Below are 26,533 nucleotides of genomic sequence, written 5' to 3' on the forward strand. Positions count from 1 at the left end.
TGCGCCAACCCTCATGCCACACTTGGCCCGTGTCTTAGCGCGGACCACACAGGCCACCACAGTGCGCCTGGTGCATCAACCAGGTCCATCCGGGGGTCGCCTTATAGAGTCACTGATACTCCATGTAAGTTTAAAGAGAAACTTACACACGACATCCTTACAAGACACCTGGCTCTGTGGCCAAAGGCTCTGATCCAGTCCCTGAGAATGGAGCTGTGTGGGCTCATGTTGGTGTCCAGAGCTTCTGGACTCTGAAGGCAACAGAGCCCAATGGCCTCACGTCTCTTGGGCAGCCCCACCAAGTCAGATCTGGCCTAAGGACATCTATAAACCCCTTCAAGATGGGGGAAGAAGGCAGGCCCAGCACAGTGGTCACTTCGCTGCTTAGCTAACCCAAGAGGCCACTATACCATCTTTTCCCGCTGAATTATGGACATGTCCCCCAGAATCAGCCTGGACATGTCCCCCAGAATCAGCCTGCCCTCTTCAATCGCGGTCAGCCTCCCCACCCCAACGTGAGGTCCTCATGAATGCACTGGGGTCCTGATTCTGCCCAATCCCTCCCGGTCCACCGGGAGGGCCGAGTCCAGTCACACACAGGAACACCAAAATGCCTTCAGGGAAACCAAGGCAAAGGAGCTGGGGGTGCTGGGAGGAGGAGAATAATTTTAGTGGCAAATTACAAACCAATCAACCTTGCACAAACAATGACCACTTCAGAGCTAGGCTGTGAAGGGATTTATACGCTGTAACCATCAGATGTAGGATGCTCGGTACTCTTGCCAGCTAAAGACAGCCACGTAAGAAACTCCTGAACTCATTCATCAGTGTGACATTTCTCATTTAATAAGAGAATCATACTAAAGCACATTTCCCATCAAACACAACCACACACACCCACAGGAATGTATGAAGGGGATCCAGTGTAAGTTTTCAGAGCATCCCTGGCTTCCGTACCAATGACTCTATACCGAAGAAATTAATGAAAGACCCTCTGAAAATAGGAGGATGTCTCCATGTGTCTAAAACAAGTTTGAAAAGCATCGTATGGACAGGAAAACAAGAATGACTAAAAGCAATTAACAGGTAACATCCACTTACTTAGCAACAGCTAGCTACCAAAGAGGCCAACGATGAAAGAGGGACAGAAGTACTGGGGTATTCTAAGCATGACCTCTCCTTCCAGAAAAAAAGATAGGAAAAAAAAAAATCTCGAAGAGATACTTCTATGAAGTATCACGTTCAGAAGCCATAATATTCAGAAAGAAAGAAAGAAAGAAAGAAAAAAAAGGAGCCAGAAGACAAGACACCGTAAGAAAGGATGGTAATATCAATTATAACATTTTCTACAAAATAAGATGTGTCTTCTTTTTAGATAAATCCACAGAAATATTTCATACTTGATTGTTTGAAAAAAATGTCAACAAGCCAAAATTTCATTATAGGACACATCTGCTCGTGTACCCTGTGCAGAAGTACTCGCCTACACTCCTAACAGCCCTAACTCCCGGAGTGAAAGCTTACTTACGCATTTTAAAATGTCGTCCATGGGCTAAAGGTGTCCAAATGGTAATATCTGTTGCCACTGGGCAAAACAAACAAAACGTACACTGTGTCTACAGAAGATGTAGGGAAGTTCTGTTTTGTTTTGTTTTTTAATCCACAGCACACCTCAGAATTTTAGTGGCAGTCAATTCAAGGTATAAAATGGTGAGACCCCAGGTCACAGACCACTGACTGATGGCCTCCTAATACATTTCTGTAAATGGACACTCGAGGATAGCAATGCGGACTGAAAGGGCAATGGTTGTCCTGCTCTGACTGTTACATTACAGGGGTGACATTATATGACTCTCGCTGGCATCACTCCTTTTGGCTGAGTAAAGATGCAAGTTCTCCTACTTTTTTAACTTTGACCCAAACGACCCAGAGGGAATGAAGAAACACTCTATACAGATTGGAAACCATATTGCTATTTATGCGGGAATATTTCAAAGCCTATTGATAATTCCTTTGTTAGCACGGATGTGTTAAGGTCTGTGCTCATGAAATCCCTTTGCCACCTTGTACTGTATTTCATTACCATCACTTAAAAAATTCATCCATAAAACGTTTTAAAATGGGAAACGGGAAAGGAGAAACCCTGGCAGGTAAGACATAAGTGATACCTCACGTTTCCAGAATAAGTACAGAATTATGACTGGTCGTCTTAAAAAAAACTTGTGGGGAGGGGGAGGGTGTAGGGAGAAGGGGTAAATAAAACATCATTACCCTCCTTGGGTAATATGCATTAAATTCGTCTCCGATACGCCGCAACTCTTGTGCAATCCATATCTCCGGGCGCATATCTGCGGGTACAGCCTGAGGCTGCCTCATGGAAGCTGCATCAGAACAAACAGAACAAAAATCACATGGTTTTCCATAAATCAGTTAGCAAGTTCCAAAGGCAACTTTCTAGAAGCAAGCCCATCTCACACACTCTGTTTTGTTTTGTTTTGTTTTGGGAATCTCCCTAACTTCCAGGACTCTGCACTAGATTATGGCGGTAAGGTCTGTCACATAAACTTGGTTATGAAGAATAACGGACAAAGAACAACTTACTTTTTTAAAACTGGAGACTCAGAACTGCAAAATTAAAAAAATATCCTGGCCAATTAATTACATGCTCCCATTTCAAGAAGATACACTAACACAAAAATGGTACAATAAATATCACCAAAAAAAAAAAAAAAAAACATACTTAAAACACAGAACATAAAAATTTAGGCTGTCAGTAAATACTTTGATCTTACACAAGGTAGAATTCTTAGGGAAATTTCAAACATCACGTAGAGATACGAAATGAAATGGTTGTCCTATTTAAAGCAAAATATGGGAAAACCTGAGAAACAGCAGGGTACCTACCTGAATGAGCTCGTTTCTACAGAAGGAAGTAACAAAGAGGTGATGAGACAGTCTTTGTAAATACTAGCATGTGGCCAAATTAAAGCATAAATACGTGTTTTGTCTCAATATTAATGCAGCCAGTAAAGGTGGATTCAAGTCTGCAAACACCACATGGGGAGAGGAAACGTTTTGGGTGAAGGAGCAAAGGCATTTTTGAAAGAAGAAAAAAGAGGGACTTGGCCTCTTCATCAAGTTGTCACTAACATTCACACCCAGTCCACTCAACTGTTAATGAAACCATTTGAAGCCACGAAGGGGAGCAAAAATGGGAGTCATCAAAAGATCCCACCATGCACCAGGAAGATGGCATTCTCCATACTCAGAAAAGACCGGTTCAGTGATGCAACTGGGGAAAAGAGACGAGGCTCTTGGGTTTGTGACTTAACTTACTGAGAAAATAGGCACACTACTCACAATCTAACACGAATGTTATGTCCTAACCATGGCAAAATATTCAAAAGCCTGCAATAATCAGATTTTGCAATGCCATACATATGGCTTTCTGTGTTGTGTTTTTATAAAAATATTTTACATTCTGGGTTTCTGAATTTTACTGTTTTAAGTAAAACTGATGGGGATTCATAGGTCTGTAAAAGCACTGAAAAGTGCACTCTGAAAAGATGTAAAAAACTGAGTTTTTACCAAGTCTTCTCAAAACTTTTGTCCCATCTTCTTTGTCCCCCCAACCCCCACCCAAATGCAACAATGACCTCACAAACAGTGAGTGCCTGAGAAGCTGGGTACTAGGGTGTGTGTGTGTGTGTGTGTGTGTGTGTGTGTGTGTGTGTGTGTCTGAAGAAGAGCACAGAATTATCTGTGCTCTGTGAATAAACCAAGGGAAGACTCCTAAAGAAAGCCCTAGGGGCAAACACGAAGGCTGACCACAGAGAAACTTTTAGGAGAAGTCAGGCATGTCCCCTGAATACACCTGCAACCACATTAAAAACTACTTTGGCTGTATCTTTGCCACACAAATATTTTTATCATTACTCTGTAAAAGCCTATTAAAATTAAGTTTCATTTAAATGGCTTAAAACTGGCAAAACCCAAAATTTCCGGGTGGATGTAATGCCAGGTGGTAATGTAACAGTCTACTCCCTTTTGGGGGGTTTATAACACTTTAAGGATTTTACTCTATCAGAGGTACCCGATCGTTACTATTCTTTTCATACTGTCAGCAATCAAGTATTTTTTCCCCTAACTTCAGAAGCTGTTAAAAAGGTTAACTCACCCCCGAGGGAAAGGAAATCTCTTTTCTTCGAGTGCCTACTACACACCAGAGCCTGCAATGTTTCATGTGAGCTGTGTCATGCAATCCTCTTACCCGGCACTATAAGGGGGAGACACCTGCCCCCATACACAGGCGACCAGACCAGCAAGCAAGACGCCACATGGCCACTTAACAGCTACCACCCCACCCCTCCTCTGGGCTTCAGAGCCCCACTTGTTTCTTACTATACAAGCCTCTCTTTAAGAGAGTAATCTGCTTGCAGGGGCACCTGCCTATGGCTCAGTCAGTGGAGCATGTGAGTCTTGATCTGGGGGTTGTGAGTTCGAGCCCCACGCTGGGTGTAGAGTTTGCTTAAAAATAAAATTAAGAGTTCAAAAAAGGGTAATCTGCTTTCAAACCTAGAGTCAGAAGTGAAGAAAATACCAATTACCACCCCCCCCCCCAAAAAAAGTGTGAAATATAGGTTATATGTCTTACAAAGATGGTAGGTCAAAACTGTTGGCAAGTTACCCAATGTTTAATAAATCAAGCTGTTCACGAATATACCCAACAAATACGAATGCCCGGATGCTAGGCACCATTCTCGGAGGTGCTCTGGGTACAGCAACCAAACAGGCCAACCCTTGCTCCTGTGGAATTTACATTTTTGTGGATTAAATTTCAACATTTATTATTTTTTTTTAATGTTTATTTTGAGTGAGAGAGAGAGAGAGAGAGAAAGTGCGTGAGCTGGGAAGGGGCAGAGAGGGGAGAGACAGAATCACAAGCAGGCTCTGCGCTGCCAGCACAGAGCCCAATGTGGGGCTCAATCCCATGAACCATGAGGTTAAGACCTGAGCTGTGATCAAGAGCTGGACGCTTAACCACCTGAGCCACCCAGGCACCCCTCCATTTCAACATTTAAATGTTAAGTTCCTCTGGACACAGACACTTTTAAGTAAACTTTATACTTGTTACAACATGAAACAGAAGTAACTCCCCTGGTTAATTTCCCCCAACCCGAAGATGAAACCTACTGCATTCTATTTAACGCCCTTACTACCTGTGTGGTTTAGAAGGTTCCGCCTGGCTGATGCTTGGGCTGGCGACCATCAAAGGAGCCAATTTGTGTCAGAAGTCGGCTTATCATCAAACTAGCACCTAGCCAGCAGCAAAGAAAGAAATCTGGAACCTTGGTGGCCAAGTCTAACTTGTTCACCTTAGAGATAACTGCTCTGCTATATTTTGGGGAAGGAAGCAAAGAAGGTAAGTAGATGTTTCTAAAAATTTCAGTAGCTCAGATAAACGTATAGACACAAACATACCCACGAGGTGTGTGGCAATGTGACACAGAGGGTGGGTGTGTCCATGGGAGGCCCCGGAGGCCACAGCCCTTACAGGTTCCCTACACAACTCTGGTGCAGACGCTCCACAGACTAGACCCTGAGAAAACTGAGCAACGGGTAAGAAACCACAGGGAGGTCCTGGAGGCAGAGGTAACCAAAGATTATGGATTAGACCAGGGTAAGCATGCACTAACTGGCCAGAACAACAGATTAGTAAGAGAGCTATCTAACTGTAGTTAGGTGTATTTTTTTTTTTTTTTAACATTTATTTATTTTTGAGAAAGCATGAGTCGGGGAGGAACAGAGGGAGAGGGAGACACAGAATCCGAAGCAGGCTCCAGGCTCCGAGCTGTCAGCACAGAGCCCTACGTAGGGCACAAACCCCCGAACTGTGAGATCATGACCTGAGTGGAAGTCGGATGCTTAACCAACTAAGCCACTCAGGTGCCCCTATGTGTATTTTTTTTTTTTTAAGTTGACTTAGAGCAGTAACAATAGGGTATAATTCAGTAATAGCAATATAATTTAACTTTTGCCAAGGAGACTGATCCACCTGGGCTACTCTAACACAGCATGTATCACCATTTGGCTTTTTAAAAAACCTGGCAGTGTTTGTTTTTGTTCCTTGCATCTATAAATCTAAAATTAATGACCATCACTCGTCCTGCAATAAAACCTACCTAACATGTACACAGAATAGACCGTTACTATACTAAGATTATTTAAGACAGAAATCCTATTTTGGATATTTTAAAAGGCATTGTATTCCTGTATTTTAAAAGGGTAGTCTTTTTCAAAAAATTTTTATTAATTAATTTATTTAAAGAGAGACAGAACACACACATGCTCATATAGGGGAGGGGCAAAGAGGGAAGGAGAGAGAAATTCCCAAGCAGGTTCTGCACTGTCCACAAGGAGCTCCATGCGGGGCTCGAACTCACGGAACAGTGAGATCACAACCTGAGCTGAAATGAAGAGCCGGACACTTAACCGACCGAACCACCCAGGTGCCCCTAAAAGGGTACTCTTAATCTCAGTTAACAGAGTGCAGTTTTCCAATATAAATTTCAAAGATTATTTTTGAAGTGACAAAAATATCTTCTTTTTTTTGGGGGGGGGCAGTGGAAGAAGCTTTTCTTAATTTCATCACTGGTTTAATCTTAGTGACTGTCACAATTGGTCTCCTGTCACACGAGAACCCACCAGAATGAAAGAATGGGGTCTGGCTGACCCCAGAGAATTGGTTTGTTAGCCCCATGGCAGTGCTGGTCAGAGCTCAAATTATTTTGCTTAATTCTGTGCTACCGTCACCCTGAGCATGAACCACCACAATGAAGAGATCCACAGTATGGTCTTCTAAAGATGCCCCTGGAGCAGGTGGGGCTTGGGGGCAGGGAGTAACTCAGAAAACATGCTGCTCTACCCCCACTCTACTAATCCTATCCAGGTACTGACCTGACTATTCCCATTATAGTAAGATAGTCCGCCTATGAAAAAGATAACTTACATTTACATTTCTAGTCTATAGTATCGAGGATAAATATTTTACTTTCCCATGTGCGTCGTGCTTCGCAACTATAAATGTTGGTAGCTGATCAATAAAACGGGTCTTTATTTGAAACAAAAACTCTTAGTACTAGTTAAGAAGATAAAAATTTTAACTTCTAGGGCAATTGTACATGAACATAAAAAATTCTCCAAAGGGGAAATTCTGGTGAGGTGTATTTTTTTTTTTAAACAATTTTTTTAATGTTTATTTTTGACAGAGAGAGAGAGACAGACAGACAGACAGAGCATGAGTGGGGGAGGGGCAGAGAGAGAGGGAGACACAGAATCCGAAGCAGGCTCCAGGCTCTGAGCTGTCAGCACAGAGCCCAACGCAGGGCTCGAACTCACAAACCGTGAGATCATGACCTGGGCCAAAGTCGGACGCTCAACCGACTGAGCCATATAGGCGCCCCTGGTGAGGTGTATTTTTGCCCACAGAAAATGTAGTTTCAGCATTTAAGAAATCATTTCACTCCATAAGCCTGGCACTAATTTAGGGGGGAAAAAAGCAGAATACAATATGCACCGGATCTTAATGTAAAGCCACCCCACAGCTGTTACCTAAAGCCCATGAAAAGCCAGCTCAAATCCTACAAGCACCAGACTGAGCTGGGGGGGGAACCTGCTAGGTCCAGATTTTCTAACCAAAGCCACTAATCAAAAATAATGCAGTTGTGTCACACACAAGCCATTCTGTCAAAAGTATGAGAGGTTAGCTGAGTTTTCATCAAAACTCTTAGAAATTATTTTTTGCAATCCAGAATTTCCTGGTAACATCACTTCCGACAGAAAAAATGCTGAGGTAGTATTAATTCATTTTTCTATACCAGTGTGGGGACAGTGGGGTGGGGTGGGATGGGAAGGAGGACATGTTTTAATGTCAAAGAACTTTGTGTTACGAAAAGACGGGTGTTACTTCATTAACAGACCGTTCCCGTTCAGTTACAGAACATTTTCCAACCCATATGGTAATTTCAAGTTCAGCAATTGAAAAAATTGATGTCGTGGTTAAGTGGCTGATAGTGAAATCAGGCTGGGGCTTTCGGAAAGGGCTTTCTGTAGCACCACCAGCTAGGGTGGGAAAATGAAAAAAAAAAAAAAAAGGAAAAAGAAAACGATTGTCAATTCGTAATGCGCGCAGCACCAGCCCAACCACACCTCCTGAATTTTCCTTAACACCCAAGTGCCTCCACCCCGGTTATCAATGGCAGGTGCTCGAAGGAACGGTGACCCCATCACAAGGCCATCGCTGCTCTTTCTACACCCAGCTGACTTCCTCTGTGAGGCTGGAACTGAGAAGTCCCGCTGAGTGGGGCACACGCGTGCCGCCCACCGCGTATATCGTGTGTGTCTCTACCGCGTGTGCCGTAAAACACAGCATACACGTGCGCGCACGTGACCGCGGCCTCCTGCCCGGGGGCAGGACTGGTGCGGCTCCCACTTCTGAGAGGCGGTCGCTGTTTTAGTTCCCGGCGTGTCGCTACGGGCTTTTCAAGTGTGGAGCCAGAATTAAAATTCATGGCAACACTTCACACTGTCCCGTCTTCAGATGTCCAGTAATCCACAAATACTTAGGCAGAATCAAGATGAGCCTTTAAAGTAGTCAGCGTGAATTAAGCACTGAGTGTGTATTCAACTCACTGCTGAGAAAGGATTTCTCAGTCTCTAAAGGGATGGATATGGAACGGATGACTTTGAGGAAATGATCATTTTAAACACACAACAGGTCACACTTAAGCGCGCGTTTTGCCCGGCACTTACCGGGGACCGTGGGGCCCTTCCTCTTGACACCTCAGGGTCATCCATCTTTACTTATTTCCCCAAGGAGAGTCTAATTCAACCCAAGCCATAAAGGACCCCCTAAAGGACCGCTCCTCTGTAGGCACTGAAACCAGTGCCAAACATCCAGTGATGTCCACAGGAAGCACTGCCTTTGCAGGTGGCCACCCTGAAGCTCAACATTCATTTTGGGGAAATAAAAATCCTGGGATGTTAATTCAACCCAACAGTCTCCTTATTTAAACGGGTATCTTCAGAAATATCAAGGCACAGTTATCCACAGCTTGCAAGAGGAAAAAAGGAAAACAGCCTGCCAGCCTGCTAAGAGTTCCTTAGGAAACCCACCCGAGTGATCAGGCTGTCCCACCTGCCCCAGGATTCCCAGGTGGCCACAGGGGAAAAGACAACTACCACTCTAGTAAGTTTTGCTGCAGAAAATGCTATCAGAATCGCCTTCAGAAACTGATGATTCTCGGAAACTGAGCTAGAGACCAATTTCACCACGTGCACACGCACATGGGCCTGTTTCTCTCTTGCATCGCTTTATTTGTTGGTAAACTTGCATCAATTCCACTGAGCCACTGGAGAATAATGAGAGCAATTAGAAATGGAACACAGTGATCATAGTTAGCACCAGTGCTCAGAAAGTTCCTCCATCTGTTCTCCCCTGGTACACATCGGTGTCAAGCCTGGGCGGTCGCATGAATTCAAGACAGAGCTTTACAAACAGCTGCTAGGATATACCACCGCAAGTAATGAAGTTCATGAGAGGAAGCCAGTGTTTTATACCCACTCCTTTCAGTGGGTGGTGCCCACGCTTTTACGTGGCCTTGAGGAAGAAAGTCAAAACAAGCTGCTTTGATCCATTTCCAGTCTGACCACTCGGAAACTGCCAGTAAACCAAGGCTGCGTCGTTGGACAGAAGTCTGGAAACCGGCATTCATAATCTTTCCCTGTCTACCATTAGGCTTCAGCCAATGAAGTTTGAATCTAAGGCATTAAGACCGATGTGTGTTGTGCCTTTTCACTCATTTACTATGCAACATCAGGAGACCCAGTTCCCCAGCTCACCTGAGCTACACCCCCCTGCCCCGCCCACCATATTTACATCTTTACTAGAAGCCAGTGATGTGCTGGGAGCAAACGCAGACAGAGTTCTCAGGTCTATGTCCGGGGGCATACCTGCTAGCTCTCAGCCACAGAAGAAGCCCAGCATCTCAGGCAGGTGGGACGCTGGGTACAGGGGCCGTCTGCGACACGATGCCAGGTCACCTGCCCTGTGTGCCCAACTGCCTGGCAGAGGTGACATGCTTTGTCCCGAGGCAGTGCGGTCCTCACTGAAGGGCATTGGGCGCTACAAAGATTTTCCTTAGAGGGAGCTGAACCTTTCCACCCCTATTCTCAATTTAACTCGTCTCCTGGGCCTATAAAGATAATCTATAATCACTCTCAATCGTCACCCCTCTTTTGAAGTCACCACATGCCCCAAACCTGGTCCTAAACCAGTTCCTTCCATGTGCCTTTTTTTTTTTTTTTTTAAAGTTTATTTATTTCTTTTGAGAGAAAGAGCACATGCAGGGGAGGGGCAGAGAAAGGGAATCCCAAGCAGGCTCCATACTGTCAGCGTGGAGCCCAACACGGGGCTCGAACTCCCAAACCAGATCATGACCTGAGCCGAGACCGAGTCAGAGCCTTAACCGACTGAGCCGCCCAAGGGCCCCCTTCCACGTGACTCGGGAAGACCCACCATGGCCATCCTGGTCCCCTTGGTGCGCTCCTGAAACGTGCTGCCCTGAGCAGCGGGTGGTGGAGGACTGTACTAGGGATGATGACCAGGGGCAGACACGGGACACTGCTCTCTGCTTTCCCTCCACTGACCCCAGCCACACCAAGTCTCTGCACAGCTGCGGCTCTATTTCTATAGCTTAAATTTCTTTCAGAGGATTACAGAGGATTGGACTGTGCCATCCTATTTTGAAAAACAAATAAAAATAACCCCCAAACTAAGTATAGTCAAATGGAGAGCAATTGTGAGCTTGCTTTAAGACAGACACATAAACCCTATGTCCCTTCTACTGATAGTGTATGCAATTTTCTATCCAGTTTATCCCACCATTTACTCCATCACAACTATGAAAAAAAGTGTTTTTCAGAGACCTTTTAAAAGGAATGTACAACTCCACACATTAATTCACTTAGGAAAAAAGTGTTAAAAACTTTTTTCAAGTGACTACATTTTGGTGCCATACATTAATTTGGTACCGTTCCTTAAGAAGGAAATGTTAAAAACAATTTGAAGTTACTACCTTTCGGTAACTTACATGTTATGCCTAGCCAAAAATCTGATCTCGGGGAGGAAATGAAAATTTAAACCACAAATATAAAAATTCCTGACTACAGAGTAAATGTGGCTTCCTTTACGAAATTTAACACTGGCACCAGGAAACAGGTGACAAAAATCTCTTCTAACTCACATTAAGGCCTTAAAGTTACTGTATTTCATCTCAGTGATAGCAAACACCAAGACCTGGGGCAAAAACAGAGTCCTACGAAGCGCCATCTTAAGCAGTTTTAATTAAAACACACAAAAGTCTATCAATCTCATTCGCGCAGTTAGAATTGCGCGCAGTTAGAATTGATCACAGCTATACACAAAGTGAAACACTAACCTGTTAGCAGAGATGTACGGGCAGTGGTGACACAGCAGAAGTCTGAGGCACCCTGAAAGCGTCTCACTTAACACAAATTCACGAAAGGGAGCCGCCTCTTTTCACCTTGCATCATAGGAGAAGAGAGACAAACTTTACACCTGAATCCCAGGCCCTCTTTTGTGTAATCACAAAGATGTAATCGTTGAGCTTGGACATTTAATGGTTAAAAAGCCGTCCTTAAAACCCAGATCTGTCACAGTCAGGCTGTCTGGCTCCTCCCCAGAAAACTCACAAAGCTCGTGCGTCTTGACTGAGCACACACACACTGCTGAAGGCAGGGTATTCCACCTCTAAGGGACACAGGCGAACACAGGCCCCACAGCCTTGTGTAGGAAACACGGTAAGAAAGAGAAATGCTATGAGAATTTCCCGCTGCATATAAAAGAAGAATACTGGAAGGCCCAAGCCAGCGGAACACCAGAGTGGTACCGTGGATGATGGATGAATGAGGACAACGGTTTGAGCCTCAAGTTCCTTCCTCCGCTGACCAGCCCGCACTAACGCTCAAGACACCGTGTAACTTTTGCACCACTGAGCAGTTGTGCTGAGGGAGAACCCCAGGCCTCGCCTGTAAACCATACAAATGTTACGGAAGGAAGTGTGCCGTGTCCTCCCACACGGGAAAAGCACGGAAGCTAGTGTCACCAGTGGTGCAAGCCCAAGCCTAAGTTGTGTGCAATTCTGTGCCGAAAGACCATCAGGTCTGGTGGTTTTTGAAGATCTTATGTCTGTTCTGGTTCACACATTCTTCCTCTTCCTCCCCAGTACCCGTTACCCCTCGGGGGTGGACACGGCTGCTGGCCCAGCTCTGATGCTTGACGCGCTCATAAACGGGGCAAAACGGTTTGGCCACCCCTGTGCTTAGAAGCCCCTGTGCAATACAGATTCAACTGGGGTTGTTCTAATTCAGCACACGCCCCGCCCCCAGCCCTGCGACCACTACTGAATGGCTATGACACCCTTCTACAGCAAGAGAGGACACTGGTGCCCAGCCAGGTTGTGGGACGAGGCCCAGGGGCTGTAATGGGTCAGTGGAGGGATCAAGACTGGACTGGGTCACCTTCTGTAACTTTCCACTCCCACACTTCATGACATACTATCAATAAAAAGAACTAGAAAGAAAACAAAGCTGGTATATATAATATGCCGGGCTTTCCTCACAGAAAACACAGTTCTAAGCTTTAAATAAGCACGATGGGAAGACCCAAGTGAAAAAAAAGAGGGAGTCGTGGGCATTCGTATATTGCTTTAAATATTACTTGAATTCTCATTAAATCTACAAATATTTGGGCTCCTGCCATTATGCACCAAACTGTTTTCCTATGTTGATAACTTGTTTTAACTAGTTTAGTAGAATTTATGCTCAGGTATAAGTAAAACCGAAGTCTAAATTCAAATACATAACTAACATAACATATATCTAGAATTCATTTCTAGACTACTTTGTGTTGAGAAATTTCTCAAGAGATGCAAAAACAAACCAAAAAGAACCCAAGAAATCTGTTAGTCTGTCCTCTAACACACTTATTCCATAGAAAAGTAACTCTCAATAAACTCAGGTTGACAAACTCAACTCATCTTATACACTTTCACAGACACACATCCATCGGTAAGAAAAAAGTAGGTCCTTTCTGCTGAAACCAGCTTTTTAAAAAAAAGCCTCAAATTACTCATTAAATCCACAAATTGGTTATATTAAAACACTTCAGTAGGGGCGCCTGGGTGGCTCAGTCAGTAAAGCATCTGACTTCAGCTCAGGTCATGATCTCATCTCACAGTTCGTGATTTGAGCCCCAGGTCGGGCTCTGCGCTGACAGCTCGGAGCCTGGAGCCTGCTTCAGATTGTGTCTCCCTCACTCTCTGCCCCTCCCCAGCTTGTGCTCTCTCTCTCTCTCTCAAAAATAAATAAATAAACAACAAACACTTCAGTAAATGGAATAGGAAGAATGCTCTGGTCCAGGAACGGGACATGTTTAAGGGGAAAAAGAAAGTTCGCACAGCAACTCATATAGTGGAAAATCATCATGTTGAACCTGTTTCAATTTGAACACATACACCCTTCTCAGAGTGAAACGACTGATTCCATTTTTTAAAAGATTTTAGCTTGAGGGGCACCTGGGAGGTTCAGTCGGTTAAGTGTCCCGACTCTTGATCTCGGCTCCGTTCATGATCTCGAAGTTTGCGGGATCAAGTCCCACACTGGGCTCTGCGCCGACCGTGCGGGCTCTGCGCCGACCGTGCGGAGCCTGCCTGGGATTCTCTCTCCTCTCCTCCCTCTGCCCCTCCCCTGTTCGCTCATGCTTTCTCAAAAATAAACAAACACTGAAAAAATTTCTAGCTCTAAAGCCATCTTCACTCCTAAAGAAGGTCAACAAAGCCTAAATTAAAGCAAGCATCATGCACGGGGCAGAGAGTAAGTTATGAGTGCCAAATGCCCGAGTTCCCACATCCAACACTAGATGTGCCCTCAAACCCATTTCCAAATCCTGGGAGCTCTGTTTCTGAACAGGACAGATAATCCTGGTCTCAGGGTCGGAGACACAACCCATGCCATCAACTGGCCTGTGTCCTCTTTGGGTGCAGACACTAGAGAGAAGGGGAGACAGGCTTAGGATGTAACTCAAGCACAGATCTTGGTCTCATGCAGGCTCATGGGTACATGTGGCCCAGGAAGAACAGAAGACGACTGTCTGCAGGGGCTGGTTCTCTCCATCACTGGCTGAGATACAACTCTATTCACAAACCATGGGGATCTGCTTCAGGGTAGAGAACAGGGAAAATACCAAGTGAATTGGGGTTTCCCGGAAGACACTGGGATACCATACCCATTCTAAGCAAATACTTCAAACCCTGAAGGCACAGGCTCTTAACCAATGGAGCTTAAGCTCGCCCATCAGGGAAATGGTGTGCGCTCTAACTGTTGGCATTGGTCACCTCATAGCTCGTGAAGACAAGTTCTCAAGAAGCTTTCGTGATTCATTCACTCAGAAATAAAACCCAAAATTTAACAGCCAAAGGAGCATAAATTCCCTCAAAGGGAGAAAGAAAAAGCTGTTTTAAAACTTCTTAATTCTATACAGGCAACAAATATTTCTCACGTGAAACCAACCAGCAAAATACCTCATTTTGAAAATGTTTGCTTAACTTTTGACTGCAGGAAAAAGTAGTTCAGCCTATGCCTTGTCTCAAGACCTTCTTTCTCCAAATACACTGAACTGAAGTCAAGTTTCTGCCAAGTGCAATGGGCCATCTCCCACAGGTGTACCTGATGCAGGCCCAGCTCAGACAGTGTGGTTTCCAGATGTCTCTCGACGGTCCAAAGATTTGCCAACCACGCCAAGGTTCTTTTCAGGGTGATGTGTGGGTCACGGGCAGGTTAGGGGTGATTCAGACCTCCCTTCCCCACCCCCACCAGGCAAGTTTCTAGAAAAGATCTTTTTTGCTTGTATGTTTGCTGTGGGACCTGAGGGAGTTAGAATTACAGTAGCATTTCCGGATGAATTCACTTCCCTGTGAGTTTCCTACACTCCTCAAACAGCTTCTTTCTACACAAAGTAGGAGAGAATACTCATTACCATCACACTTGCTGACCCGCCATGGCTGCAACGGGTCGTTGAGGAGCAAGGAAAATTAGTGACTGAGGTCCCATCGGATGCTTTCCGGTAGCTTATGTGGAAGCTCCCCACAACCCCCAGTGGTGAGCACTTCTGTCTTCATTTGATCGATGAGAAAACAAGCTCATCAGACAGAAAAACAGGTCTGCCAAGGTCCTTGGCGTGTCTGGGAACAGCTGGGGTTCCGTCTAGACCCTGCCCCAGCCTGACGCCCGGCCCTGCAGGTGACACAGCAGTAGCCCACCGGTGCTGAAGCAAGCTGTGACCCCTCTGGACGGAGACGTTCACAATAAAAATACTTCACTAAATAAAAAGCCGACCCCAGAAGAGTCTATTGGGGGCTAATGTCCATGCGGATTACTTGCGGTGGTGGGCCACAAGCCTGATGTTACCCAGATGAAACCTTTACCAACATAAGGGGCATGGTACTTAATACTGAGTCGTACGGGAAGATGAACGTGTCACGGTGACAAGCTGCCGGCGATGCCAAAAATGAAGATTAAAATTAAGACAAAATATAGCATACATATTGTTGATTTATTCTATAATTTTTTTTTTTTTTTACATTAATTGATTTTTGAGAGACAGAGTGAGACAGTGCGTGAGTGGGGCAGGGGCAGGGAGAGAGGAGACACAGAATCTGAAACAGGCTGTCAGCACAGAGCCCGACGCAGGGCCCGACCCCACAAACCGTGAGATCACGACTTGAGCTGAAGTCGGACGCTCAACCGACTGAGTCCCCCAGGCGCCCTGGATTTATTCTATTATAAATGCCAGTCGTGATTGTGCACGCTGTACAAAAAGGCACACAGATAAGACCACCGGACACTTGAACACAAAATATTTGCTTTTAACATTTTGATATATTTTCCTTCGAATCTGTTACACTTATGAACTTCTTGAACTCCACTGTTTGTGCCTCCCACAAAACTCCTATGCTAAACCTAATCTCTAGCGTGATGGTATTAGGCGACGGGGCCTTTAGGGGTGATTACATCATGAGTGTGGAGCCTTTATGAATGGGACCAGTGCCTTTATCCGAGGTCAGGGAGCTGGCCTGCTCTCTCTCCATCACGTGAGGACACAAGGGAAGGTGGCGGTCTATAAGTTTAGGAAGAGGGCCCTCCCCTAGAGCTTGAGCATGCTAGCACCCTAATCTCAGACTTCCAGCTTCTAGAAGTGTGAGATCAATGTTTCCTGGTTAAGCCACCTAGTTGGTGCTATTTTTGTTACAGCAGCAAAGACAGACTAAAACACTACGATGTCCTCAACAACTTTGTAACCGTTTTTAACTTAACTTTATGCCAGAAGCATCTGCCACGTCATTCTTCTTCTTAATGTCATTAGGATGACAGCACCACAGTCTGTCAGAAGGATGTGTAGTAGTTTAGAGATTTTCCCCAAACCATTAAGACAGTCAATAGTTTTTTTCTGGCTGGGATAAATAATGTCAGGATGAACAACCCCCCTGTGCCCTCGGTACATGCATCTCGCCGAGTATTTCCTGCAAAAGAAAGGAATGTCAGGCTCTCTGCTCTGTGCCTGCAGAGCAGAGTCTGAGGGCGGGTGGGTGGCAGGGTGCTTAGAGCCCGGAGCACAGCACGGGACCGAGTCCACAAGGTCTTACAGGACAGGTGTCTGGTCTGTGTCAATAGGACCTCCAGAGAGAAGGAAAGCAGTCTCGGGTCACATGCCCTACCACGGGTCCTGGCCACTGACCAAGCAGAACAACTAGAGGACACTGAGCAGATGAGAAAGCAGCTAGACGTTTTGTCACATAGGGAGTATGTCGGAAGACGGAGGCTTCGTTCTCCACAGAAAGGAACGGAGACAACTGGATTCCGGTGTGGGACATGGTGTGCGAGGCAGGGAGAGGTGGTGGTCCGTGGAGAGTCCCCTGCCCCAACACAGGCAGGGTAGCCACAGACCAGGGGCACGAGGAGACCTGGGCCCTGGGCAAGTGTTCTAATTCATTGGTTTAAAAATATGTCAGGGGGCAAGATATTAGACTGTCTAGCATTCGGTTGGCAATTACATGCATTTCTTCAAATCTAATACCACAACACAAATCAACAGACTATCTCTTTTTTCCTGCCTTATAGTCCAATCATGCAGGACTACAGGGCTAGGCCTTCTCCAATAAGGAGTTCCCCTCTGGCATGTGGAATCTGACTTGAGTCACCCATTTGGTTTTCAGGCAGTACCTTTGAGAGAAGCAAGGTGTAGGTACACCTTACAGGCTCACCACCAGGATCACACGCAAGGCAGTTACAGCTATAGGGACACTGTAGTTATTACCTGAAAACAATGGCTGGGACTATTGCCCAATCCCCTCTCAACTCTATTATTCCATAGGGTAAAAACAGAGGGTCTAAGAGGTGACGGCCAAAATTCCGAGTAGTACTTTGCAATCAGAACCAATCAATACCAATCATAAATATTTAGTTAAAAAGAAGATACAGGGGAGCCTGAGCGGCTCAGTTGGCTAAGTGGCCGACTTCAGCTCAGGTCATGATCTCATGGTTCGTGGGTTTGAGCCCCACGTCAGGCGCTGGGCCAACAGCTCAGAGCCTGGAGCTGCTTTGCGTTCTGTGTCTCCCTCTCTCTCTGCCCCTCCTCCACTTGTGCTCTGTCTCTCTCCCTTCTCTCTCTCAAAAATAAACACACATTAAAAAAAAAAAAGAGATTTCTAGTGCCACCAAGGTAGGGTCGCCCTACCCATTCCCCCAAGTCCAACCTCGTGCTACTAAAAACCCTAGGGAGAACACAACAGACAAGAAAATGCTAGGGGCACCTGGGTGGCTCAGCCAGTTGAGCGTCTGACTCTTGCTTTTGGCTCAGGTCATGATCTCATGGTTCGTGAGATCAAGCCCAAGTCAGGCTCTGTGCTGACAGTGTGGAGCCTGCTTCAGATTCTCTCCCTCTCTCTCTGCCCCTCCCCTGTTTTTTCTCTCAAAATAAATAAATAAGCATTAATCCTTTTTTTTTTTTTTTTTTGAGAAAGAAAGTGAGCATGGATGTGAGGTGCAGAGAAAGAGGGGGAGAGAGAATCCGACATGGTGCTTGAACTCACAAACATGAGATCAAGACCTGAGCTGAAATTCAGAGTTGGACGCTTAACCGACTGAGCCACCTAGGCACCCCGAAACTTTCTTTTTTTAAGTACTGAAAGGGGAAAGAAGAAGGTAGGCTGCTTGGGGACCCCGGGACTCGGGGAATGACATGGCAGAGAGGTCCCCAGCTTCCTCACCGTTTTCCATATATCCTGGACAGGGTGCCGCAGAGGGTCTCCAATGGTCACAGACGCAAAGAGCTCCCGGGGAAGCGAGTTCTCCCCAGCTAAAGCACTGGGGAAAGGGTGGCCTTGCAACAGAAAACCCTTTGGCAACACCTGCCCTACCCCAGCTGACCACCACGTGCCGCAGTGTCGGCGTGGCCAAGCCAGGGGTGGATCATCCACCCACCCCCTGCTCGGTGGGAGGTGTTCGTGCTCTGATCCCACCCCCAGCCTGTGTCAGCAGGCGAAAGGGGAGCTGAGCTGCCAACCTCTGCCTGGCACAAGCAGGCGGGGCCGATCCCGCTGCCCTGCCACAGGGGTGCTGGAGAAATCACGTGGGTAGCTCTCTCACCCCTGGCCAGTGGAAGCGGATCATGTTCACTCCCCTTCCAGGGTAGCGCTGGTGGGGCCCAGCAGAAAGCTGGCCCCCCACTAAGCAGCGAGGAGGTGGCACGTGGCAGGTCAGTTGCCACTGCACGCACGCGCGCGCGCACACACACACACACGTGCACGCACGGGCACGTACCCTCTATCTGCAGGCCCAGTAACAAGCTGGGCCTTCACCGGCACCAAGCGTCAGTGAGCAACGAGACAGAACAAGTCAGGGCAAGTCAGCACATCACTTCCCCCACCACCGGTTAGGGGACGGCCCAGCGGGGAGCTGAGCAGGTACGAGACTGAACGAGGTGGTAGGAAACAGGGCTGGTGGCCCGTAGGTTTTCCTCACCCTAGTCTTGGGAGTCTGTGAGACCCAGTGGGTCACTGGGCCTCCACTCTGCTCTGACATGAAGGAGAATGATCGGGAACTCACACCCAGCATCATGCAGGAAACAGGGTGGCGGGAGGCAGGGCTGGTATTCTACCCCTCACCTGCACTCTGGCGGCAACGAGGAGGCGAGAGGAGCTGAGCTTTAGTCTCCATCCTGCAGGAGCCGAGCTGGGAGTCAGCCCTCCACCACGTCCCCCTCCCAGGGGTCAGCAGGGGCTGCGGGGAACCAAGCATATACCCCCAAATGAACTCAACGGAGCCACGCGATTTGGTGCACCACTTTTGCCGGGAAGTATCAGCAAGGCCAAAGAAGGATCTGAGCTTGCACCTCACCTGGTGGGAAGCAAGCAAAAATTTTAGAATTGAAAAATGCAACAAAAAGGGGGGGAAAAAGAAACCCCAAACTTCACTGGCTGGGCCAAGTATTAGAGTGGGGAACAACAGGCCACAGAATCAGCGGACACCAGGCTAGGTCCACAGAATTTACTCAGTCCAAAAAGAGAACACAGAATGAAAACTAAGAGTCTCAGGGATCTGTGAGACCACCACGAAAATACACTTTCGTCATCAGAGTTCCAAAAGAGAGGAGGCACTGAGAAAATATTCAAAGACATAATGGCTGAAAACTTCCCCAACTTGGCACAAAACCTACAACCACAAATGTAACCAACTGAGTGAACATCAAAAAGGATAAACCCAGAGAAATCTAAGACACATAATTAAACTTCTGGAAACAAACAAACAAAAAACCCTCGGAAGCTGCCAGATGGAAAGGACTTGTCACTTCTAGGAGAATATCTGAATGATGGCAGACTTCTCATCTGAAACAATGAAAGCCAGAAGGAAGGGGCATGTCTTTTAAGTTCAGGAAAAAAACAAAACAAACCAACCAACCAACCACCGCCATGGACTGTGAATTCTATAGCCACTGAAAATAGCCTTCTGGAATGAAGGGAAAACACAGACTCTCTCAGACGCAGGACTGAAGGATTGTTGCTAGCAGGCCTACTGTTAAGAAATGACTAAACAAAGTCCTCTGAACAGAAAGGGAGTAACAGGAGGCTAGAACTTCAGAAAGGAAGAATACTGAAATGGGGAAAAGATAGGGGTGAATATAATAATCTAGTCTATTTTCCAAGAGCTTCAGGTATATTTGATGGCTGAAGCAAAAAATGTGATGCCATCAGATATGGTGCTCAATGTATATAGAGGAAATGTTTAATTTTTTTTTTTAACGTTTATTCATTTTTTGAGAGACAGAGAGAGACAGAGCATGAGCAGAGGAGGGGCAGAGAGAGAGAGAGGGAGACCCAGAATCCGAAGCAGGCTCCAAGCTCTGAGCTGTCAGCACAGAGCCCGACGTGGGACTTGAACTCAGGAGCGGTGAGATCGTGACCTGAGCTAAAGTCAGACGCTTAACTGACTGAGCCACCCAGGCGCCCCATAGAGGAAATGTTTAAGACAATTACATTTGAGGGGTGCCTGTCTGGCTCAGTCAGTTAAACATCTGACTTCAACTCAGGTTATGATCTCATGGTTCATGGGTTCGAGCCCCACCTCAGGCTCTGTGCTGACAGCTCAGAGCCTGGAGCCTGCTTCAGATTCTGTTTCTCCTCTCTCTCTGCCCCACCCCCACTTGGCTGTCTCTCTCTCTCTCTCTCAAAAATAAACATTAAAAAATTAAAAAAAAAAAGACAATTATATTTGAAAAGGGGGACATGTAAAGGGGTCTCAATGGATTTAAGGTGTCTACACTGCAGATGAAATAAAAAACATTGATACCATTGATGCCAATAGATCATAACAAATTACATCTGTATAACTGCACAATCACTAAGGACATTATTCTAAACAATGTATTTAAAAACAAGGGCGCCTAGCTGGCTCAGTCTGTGGAGCATATGACTCCTGATCTCAAGGTTGTGAGTTTGAGCACCATGATGGGTACAGTGATTACTTAAGAAAAAAAAAAACAAACTTGGAAACAAAGAACACTAGAAATAAATCAAGATGGAATCCTAAAAAATGCTCAAATAACCCACAGTAAGATTTACTTATTTTGACTTATTTAATTTTTTTATTTTCAAAGTTTATTTATTTTTGGGAGGGAGGTGCAGAGAGAGAGTTACAGAGGGAGAATCCCAAGAAGGCCCCGCACTGTCAGCACAGAGCCTGAAGTGGGGCTCAAACTCACACATCAGAAGATCATGACCTGAGCCCAAATAAAGAGTCAGATGCTTAACCAACTGAGCCACCCAGGTGGTTCCCACAGCAAGGTTAAAAAAAACAAAAAAAAAAACAAAAAAAAACAAAAAAACAAACCCACAAAAAACCAAACACACATAGGAACAGAGGAAACAGAAAGACAATAAAATGGCACACTTAAGCCTTAACATATTAACAATTACCATAAATGTAAATGATCTAAATTCACCATTTAGAAGACAGATTTGATGGGAGTGGATTACAGTATTATCTGAAGATGTGGGAAAAAATATGCCAGGTAAACAGCATTATTATTTTTTACAAAAAGCACGAGTAGCTATATTGACATCACATAAAGTAGCCTTTATGATAAAAGGATCAATTCAATAGGAATAAGTTAACAATTCAGTATGTGTGAACACCATACAGCTGTGCCTCAAAAATATATAAAGCAAAATCTGATGGATTTAAAAGGAGAAATACACTTACAGTTGGGGACATCAACACCATTTGTCTCAGCAACTGACAAAACTACCAGACAGAAAATCAGCGAGGATGTAGAACTGGACAACACAATTCAACCACTAAGATCTGATCAACCAGTAAATATGTAACGAACGCTCCAACCAACAGCAGAATACAGATATTTTTCAAGCACTCATGGATCATTTACCAAAACAGACCTCAACACATTTAAAAGAACTGAAATCATACATAATGTATTCTCTGACCATAATGGAATCAAACAAGAAAACAGTAACAGAAGGACAAGGTAATTGCTATGCACTCAGAAACGAAACAACACACTTCTAAATAATCTAGGGTCAGAGAGGAAATCTCAAAGGAAATAAAAACACATGAAAGTCATTGAAAATGAAAAAACCAAAAAAGTACTGTAATGAAAACGAAAACACAATATACCAAGAACTGTCAGACACAGGTAAAGCAATGGTGAAGGGAAATTTATGGCACTAAATGTTTACAGTGGAAGAGAGGAAAAGTCTCAAAACATTACTCCAAGTTCCTACCTCAAGAAACTAGAAAAGACAAACACAAAGCAAACTAAAGGAAATAAAAATGAGCAATAAAATTGAAAACAGGAAAAGAGAGTAAAATGAATGAAACAAAAAAGCTGATTTTAAAAAATAAAACCAATAAACCTCCAGAAAGACTGATAAGGTTAAAAAAATAGGAAAACCTAAATCACCAATATCAAGAATGAAATGGGCTATCACAACAGATCCTGCACCCACTAAAGATAATAAGAGAACAACATAAACACTGTAAATACCCAACATTCAACAACTTAGAAGCAATGGACCAATCCCTTGAAAATCACAAACTACTGCAATTCAACCAAGATGAAAGAGACAACCTGAAGAGTCCTACAAACACTAAAAACCTGAATTTGTAATTTAAAGACACCCTCTCCCCTCCTCAGCAAGAAAGAAATCTTCAGGTCTATATGTTGTCATTAGAGAACTCTACCGAAACATTTGAAGAATTAATACAACTCTTACACAATCTCTTCTGGAAAAGTGAGAAGAAGGGAACATTCCCAACACACTGTAAAGGCCCTGATCAAAACAAGAACAGTCTGAAGAGAAAACAACAGGTAAACGGTTCTCAGGAACTTAGGTGCAAAGTACTAGCAAATTCAATCCAGTGCAGCAATAGATGAAAAGAACTATACCCTGACCAAGAAGGACTTATCCCAGTCCAGTAAGGTAGATTAACACTGAATATCAATATAACTCACCACATCAACAGACTAAAATAAGTAAACTCACAAATTCACATCAATTGATGCAGAATAAAAATTTTATAAAATCTAATACCTATTCCATTCATGCTAAAAACTGTCAGCAATTCAGAAATAAAGAGAAACTTCTTCATCTTTTTAAAGAACATCTACAAAACACCTGCAGTTAATAACACACTCATTGGTTAAAGACTGAAAGCTTTCCCTCTAACACTGGGGATAAGGCAAGTATGTCTGCTCTCATTCAACATAGCACTGGAAGTTCTAGCCACTGTAATAGAGCAAGAAAAAGAAAGAAAATGCACACAGATCAAAAAGGAAGAAATAAAACTTCCTATTTACAGATAACAAGACTGTCTACATAGGACTCCCAAGAAATTTACAAGAAATTACTGAGTTCAGCAAAGCTCCAAGATCCAAGAACACACAAATATGAACGGCATTTCTATTTATTAAAAATGAATGTTTAGAAAGTAAGTTTAGAAACATAACACCATTAATAATTGCTCCCAAGGAAATGAAATCTAAGAAAGCATGTATGAGATCTGTATGCTGAAAATTACAAAACCCATAGACCTAAAAACTTGAAGAGACATCCGTTTATGGATCGGAAGACTCAACACACTGAAGGCGCAAATTCTCCCCCAAACTGATCTGTTAAGTTTAACACAATTCCTATTGAAACCCCAGCAGGGTTTTTGTAGGCAGTGATAAGCTTATTCAAAAATATAGATGAAACGGCACAGGACCTAGCTAAAACGATTTTAGAAAAAAAAAAAAAAAAAAAAAAAAAAAAAGAATAAAATCTGAGGAATCACTCTATCCATTACTGTGGCCTCGTATGTGACTAGAGTAATGAAAGTGTGGTATTGGCGGAGGGACAGACACACAGTTCGATAGAACACAAAAGAGAACCCAGAAATAGAGTCACAAAAACACACTAATTTTTAAGAAAGGTGCACAGCCAATTATAGTTGACCCTTAAACAACCAGGTCTACTAATAGGTGAATTTTTTTCAATATGGTATAGTACTGTAAATGGATTTCCTCTTCCTTATGATTTTCTCAGTAACATTTTCTTTCCTCTAGCTTACTGTAAGAACTGAGTATTCGATACGTGTAACATACAAAATATGCGTTCATCGACAGTTTTGTGTTATTGCTAAGGCTTCCAGTGAAAAGCAGGCTATCAGTAGCCTGACAGTAGTCAAGTCTGGGGGGAGTCAAAAGTTATGCATGGATTTTTGACTGTGCAGAGGGCTGACGCCCCTCACCTTGAGGGGTTCAAGGGTTAACGGTAGGTGGAAAAAGGGTAACAATTTTCATAAATGGTGCAGGAGCAACCAGGTGCCTATAATCAAAACGAATAAACATTGATCTGCATCTCAGACCTTAAACTCAATGAACATGAATCATAGATCCAAATGTAAAATGTCAAACCATAAAAGTTTTGGCAAAACAAACAAAAAACAAAAACAACTAAGCAAAACTCTTGGGACCTGGGGCTGGGAGAAACTATCTGCAAATCACAAACCTGACTGGAATCTAGGATGGGTCTGAGCTCTCAAAAAGAGTGAAGGAGTAAAACACCCCAACAATCCAATTAGAAAATGAGCAAAAGACAGAAACAGCCACTTCACGGAAGAAGGCGTACATATGCAAAGGGACACATGAAAATATATTCAACGTCATTAGCCAGGAGGGAGATGCAAATTACAACAATAATGAGGCATGTGTCAGGATGGCTAAAACAAATAGTGATGACACCAAATGCTAGCTAAGATCTAGAAGAACCGGACCCCTCATACATCGCTGACGGGGACACGAAACGGCAGTGCCGTTTTGGCAAACAGCTGCGCGGTGTCTTAAAAAACTAAACCGCTCTGTGTTCCACCAATTGCACTTCTGGGAACGGAAACTCACGTACACGCAAAAACCCATAGGGAACTGTCCACAGTGGCAGTTTGTTGCCATGGTACGGCGTCATGGCCAGTCACCTGAAGGAAGCCTGTGCCCTTGGTCTTCAACTGGCAGCTGCCGAAGACGTACTGGGGATAACGCACGACACGCAGTGCGGGCTGTGACCCTCCCCAAGTCCCTACCGTGACTTGCAAACAACTCCAATGTCCTTCAACAGGTCAATGCACCGTGCTACATCATACTGTGGAATGCTGCTCAGCAATCAAAAGCAAGCGATTATTGATTTATACGACATCCTGGGTAGATCTCAATGGAATTACGCTGGGCAAAAAAGCTAATCTCAAAAGGTCGCCTGTGACAGAAGTAGAGCCATGGAGACTAGAGTAGTGGTTGTTAGGCGTTGGGGAGAAGGGAAGTGGCTGTGGTTTTCAAAAGGTAGTATGAGGAACGCTTGGGCTAGAACTCTTCTGTCTGTATCCTGACGGTAGCAGCCGTCCCACAAACCTCCACCTCGGATAAAATCGCAGAGCAGTGAATATACACTCACACGCACACACAACATGGAGTACATGTGGAACTGGGGAAAGGTGAGTAAGGTAGCCGGAGTCTATCCACGTCCCTTCCAGGCTGTGATATTGTACTAATATGCCACTGGCAGAAACTAGGCAAAGGGCATAGAGGATCTCTGTTGTTATTTCTTCACTTCTTTTTTCTTTTTTTAAAGGTTTTATTTTAAAATTTTTTTTTCAACGTTTTTAATTTATTTTTGGGACAGAGAGAGACAGAGCATGAACGGGGGAGGGGCAGAGAGAGAGGGAGACACAGAATCGGAAAGAGGCTCCAGGCTCCGAGCCATCAGCCCAGAGCCTGACGCGGGGCTCGAACTCACGGACCGCAAGATCGTGACCTGGCTGAAGTCGGACGCTTAACCGACTGCGCCACCCAGGCGCCCCTAAAGGTTTTATTTTATTTTATTTTTTTTTTAAATTTTTTTTTTCAACGTTTTTTATTTTTATTTTTGGGACAGAGAGAGACAGAGCATGAACGGGGGAGGGGCAGAGAGAGAGGGAGACACAGAATCGGAAACAGGCTCCAGGCTCCGAGCCATCAGCCCAGAGCCTGACGCGGGGCTCGAACTCACGGACCGCGAGATCGTGACCTGGCTGAAGTCGGACGCTTAACCGACTGCGCCACCCAGGCGCCCCCCTAAAGGTTTTATTTTTAAGCAATCTCCACACCCAACATGGGGCTCGAACCCACGACCCCAAGATCCATGTTTCACGTTCTTCCAACTGAACCAGCTGGGCGCCCCAGGATCTCTGTATGATTTCTTCCAATTGCATGTAACTCTGTAATGATCTTAAAAAGTGGTTTTTTTTAAAAAAGATATAAAATTTAGAACTGTCTACACAGCCATTAGTCACTAAACTTCATTTGGAACTAGTG

At 44.7% G+C, this 26,533-nt stretch overlaps 1 protein-coding gene across 11 annotated transcripts in view; it reads right to left on the reverse strand.

Moving 5' to 3' along the window:
• The window catches only part of BCL2L11 (BCL2 like 11), a 51,654-nt gene that overhangs the window by 17,049 nt on the left and 8,072 nt on the right, over window positions 1–26,533 (reverse strand). For 9 of the 11 annotated variants that reach the window (XR_006215892.1, XR_006215893.1, XR_006215894.1 and 6 more), the window contains one exon: window positions 2,272–2,381. The exons of 1 other annotated variant lie outside the window; for it this stretch is intronic. Coding sequence is in view for 6 of the 10 variants with exons in the window: in XM_007082350.3 (XP_007082412.1) it covers window positions 2,272–2,381 (110 nt within the window). In the remaining 4 variants the exon portion in view is untranslated. Of the gene's footprint in view, window positions 1–2,271; window positions 2,382–19,301; window positions 19,534–26,533 lie in introns of those variants that run through there. One more of the 11 variants, XR_006215895.1, reaches the window with a different exon arrangement.

The sequence above is a fragment of the Panthera tigris genome, chromosome A3 (assembly GCF_018350195.1).
Source record: "Panthera tigris isolate Pti1 chromosome A3, P.tigris_Pti1_mat1.1, whole genome shotgun sequence".
NCBI classification, from domain to species: domain Eukaryota; kingdom Metazoa; phylum Chordata; class Mammalia; order Carnivora; family Felidae; genus Panthera; species Panthera tigris.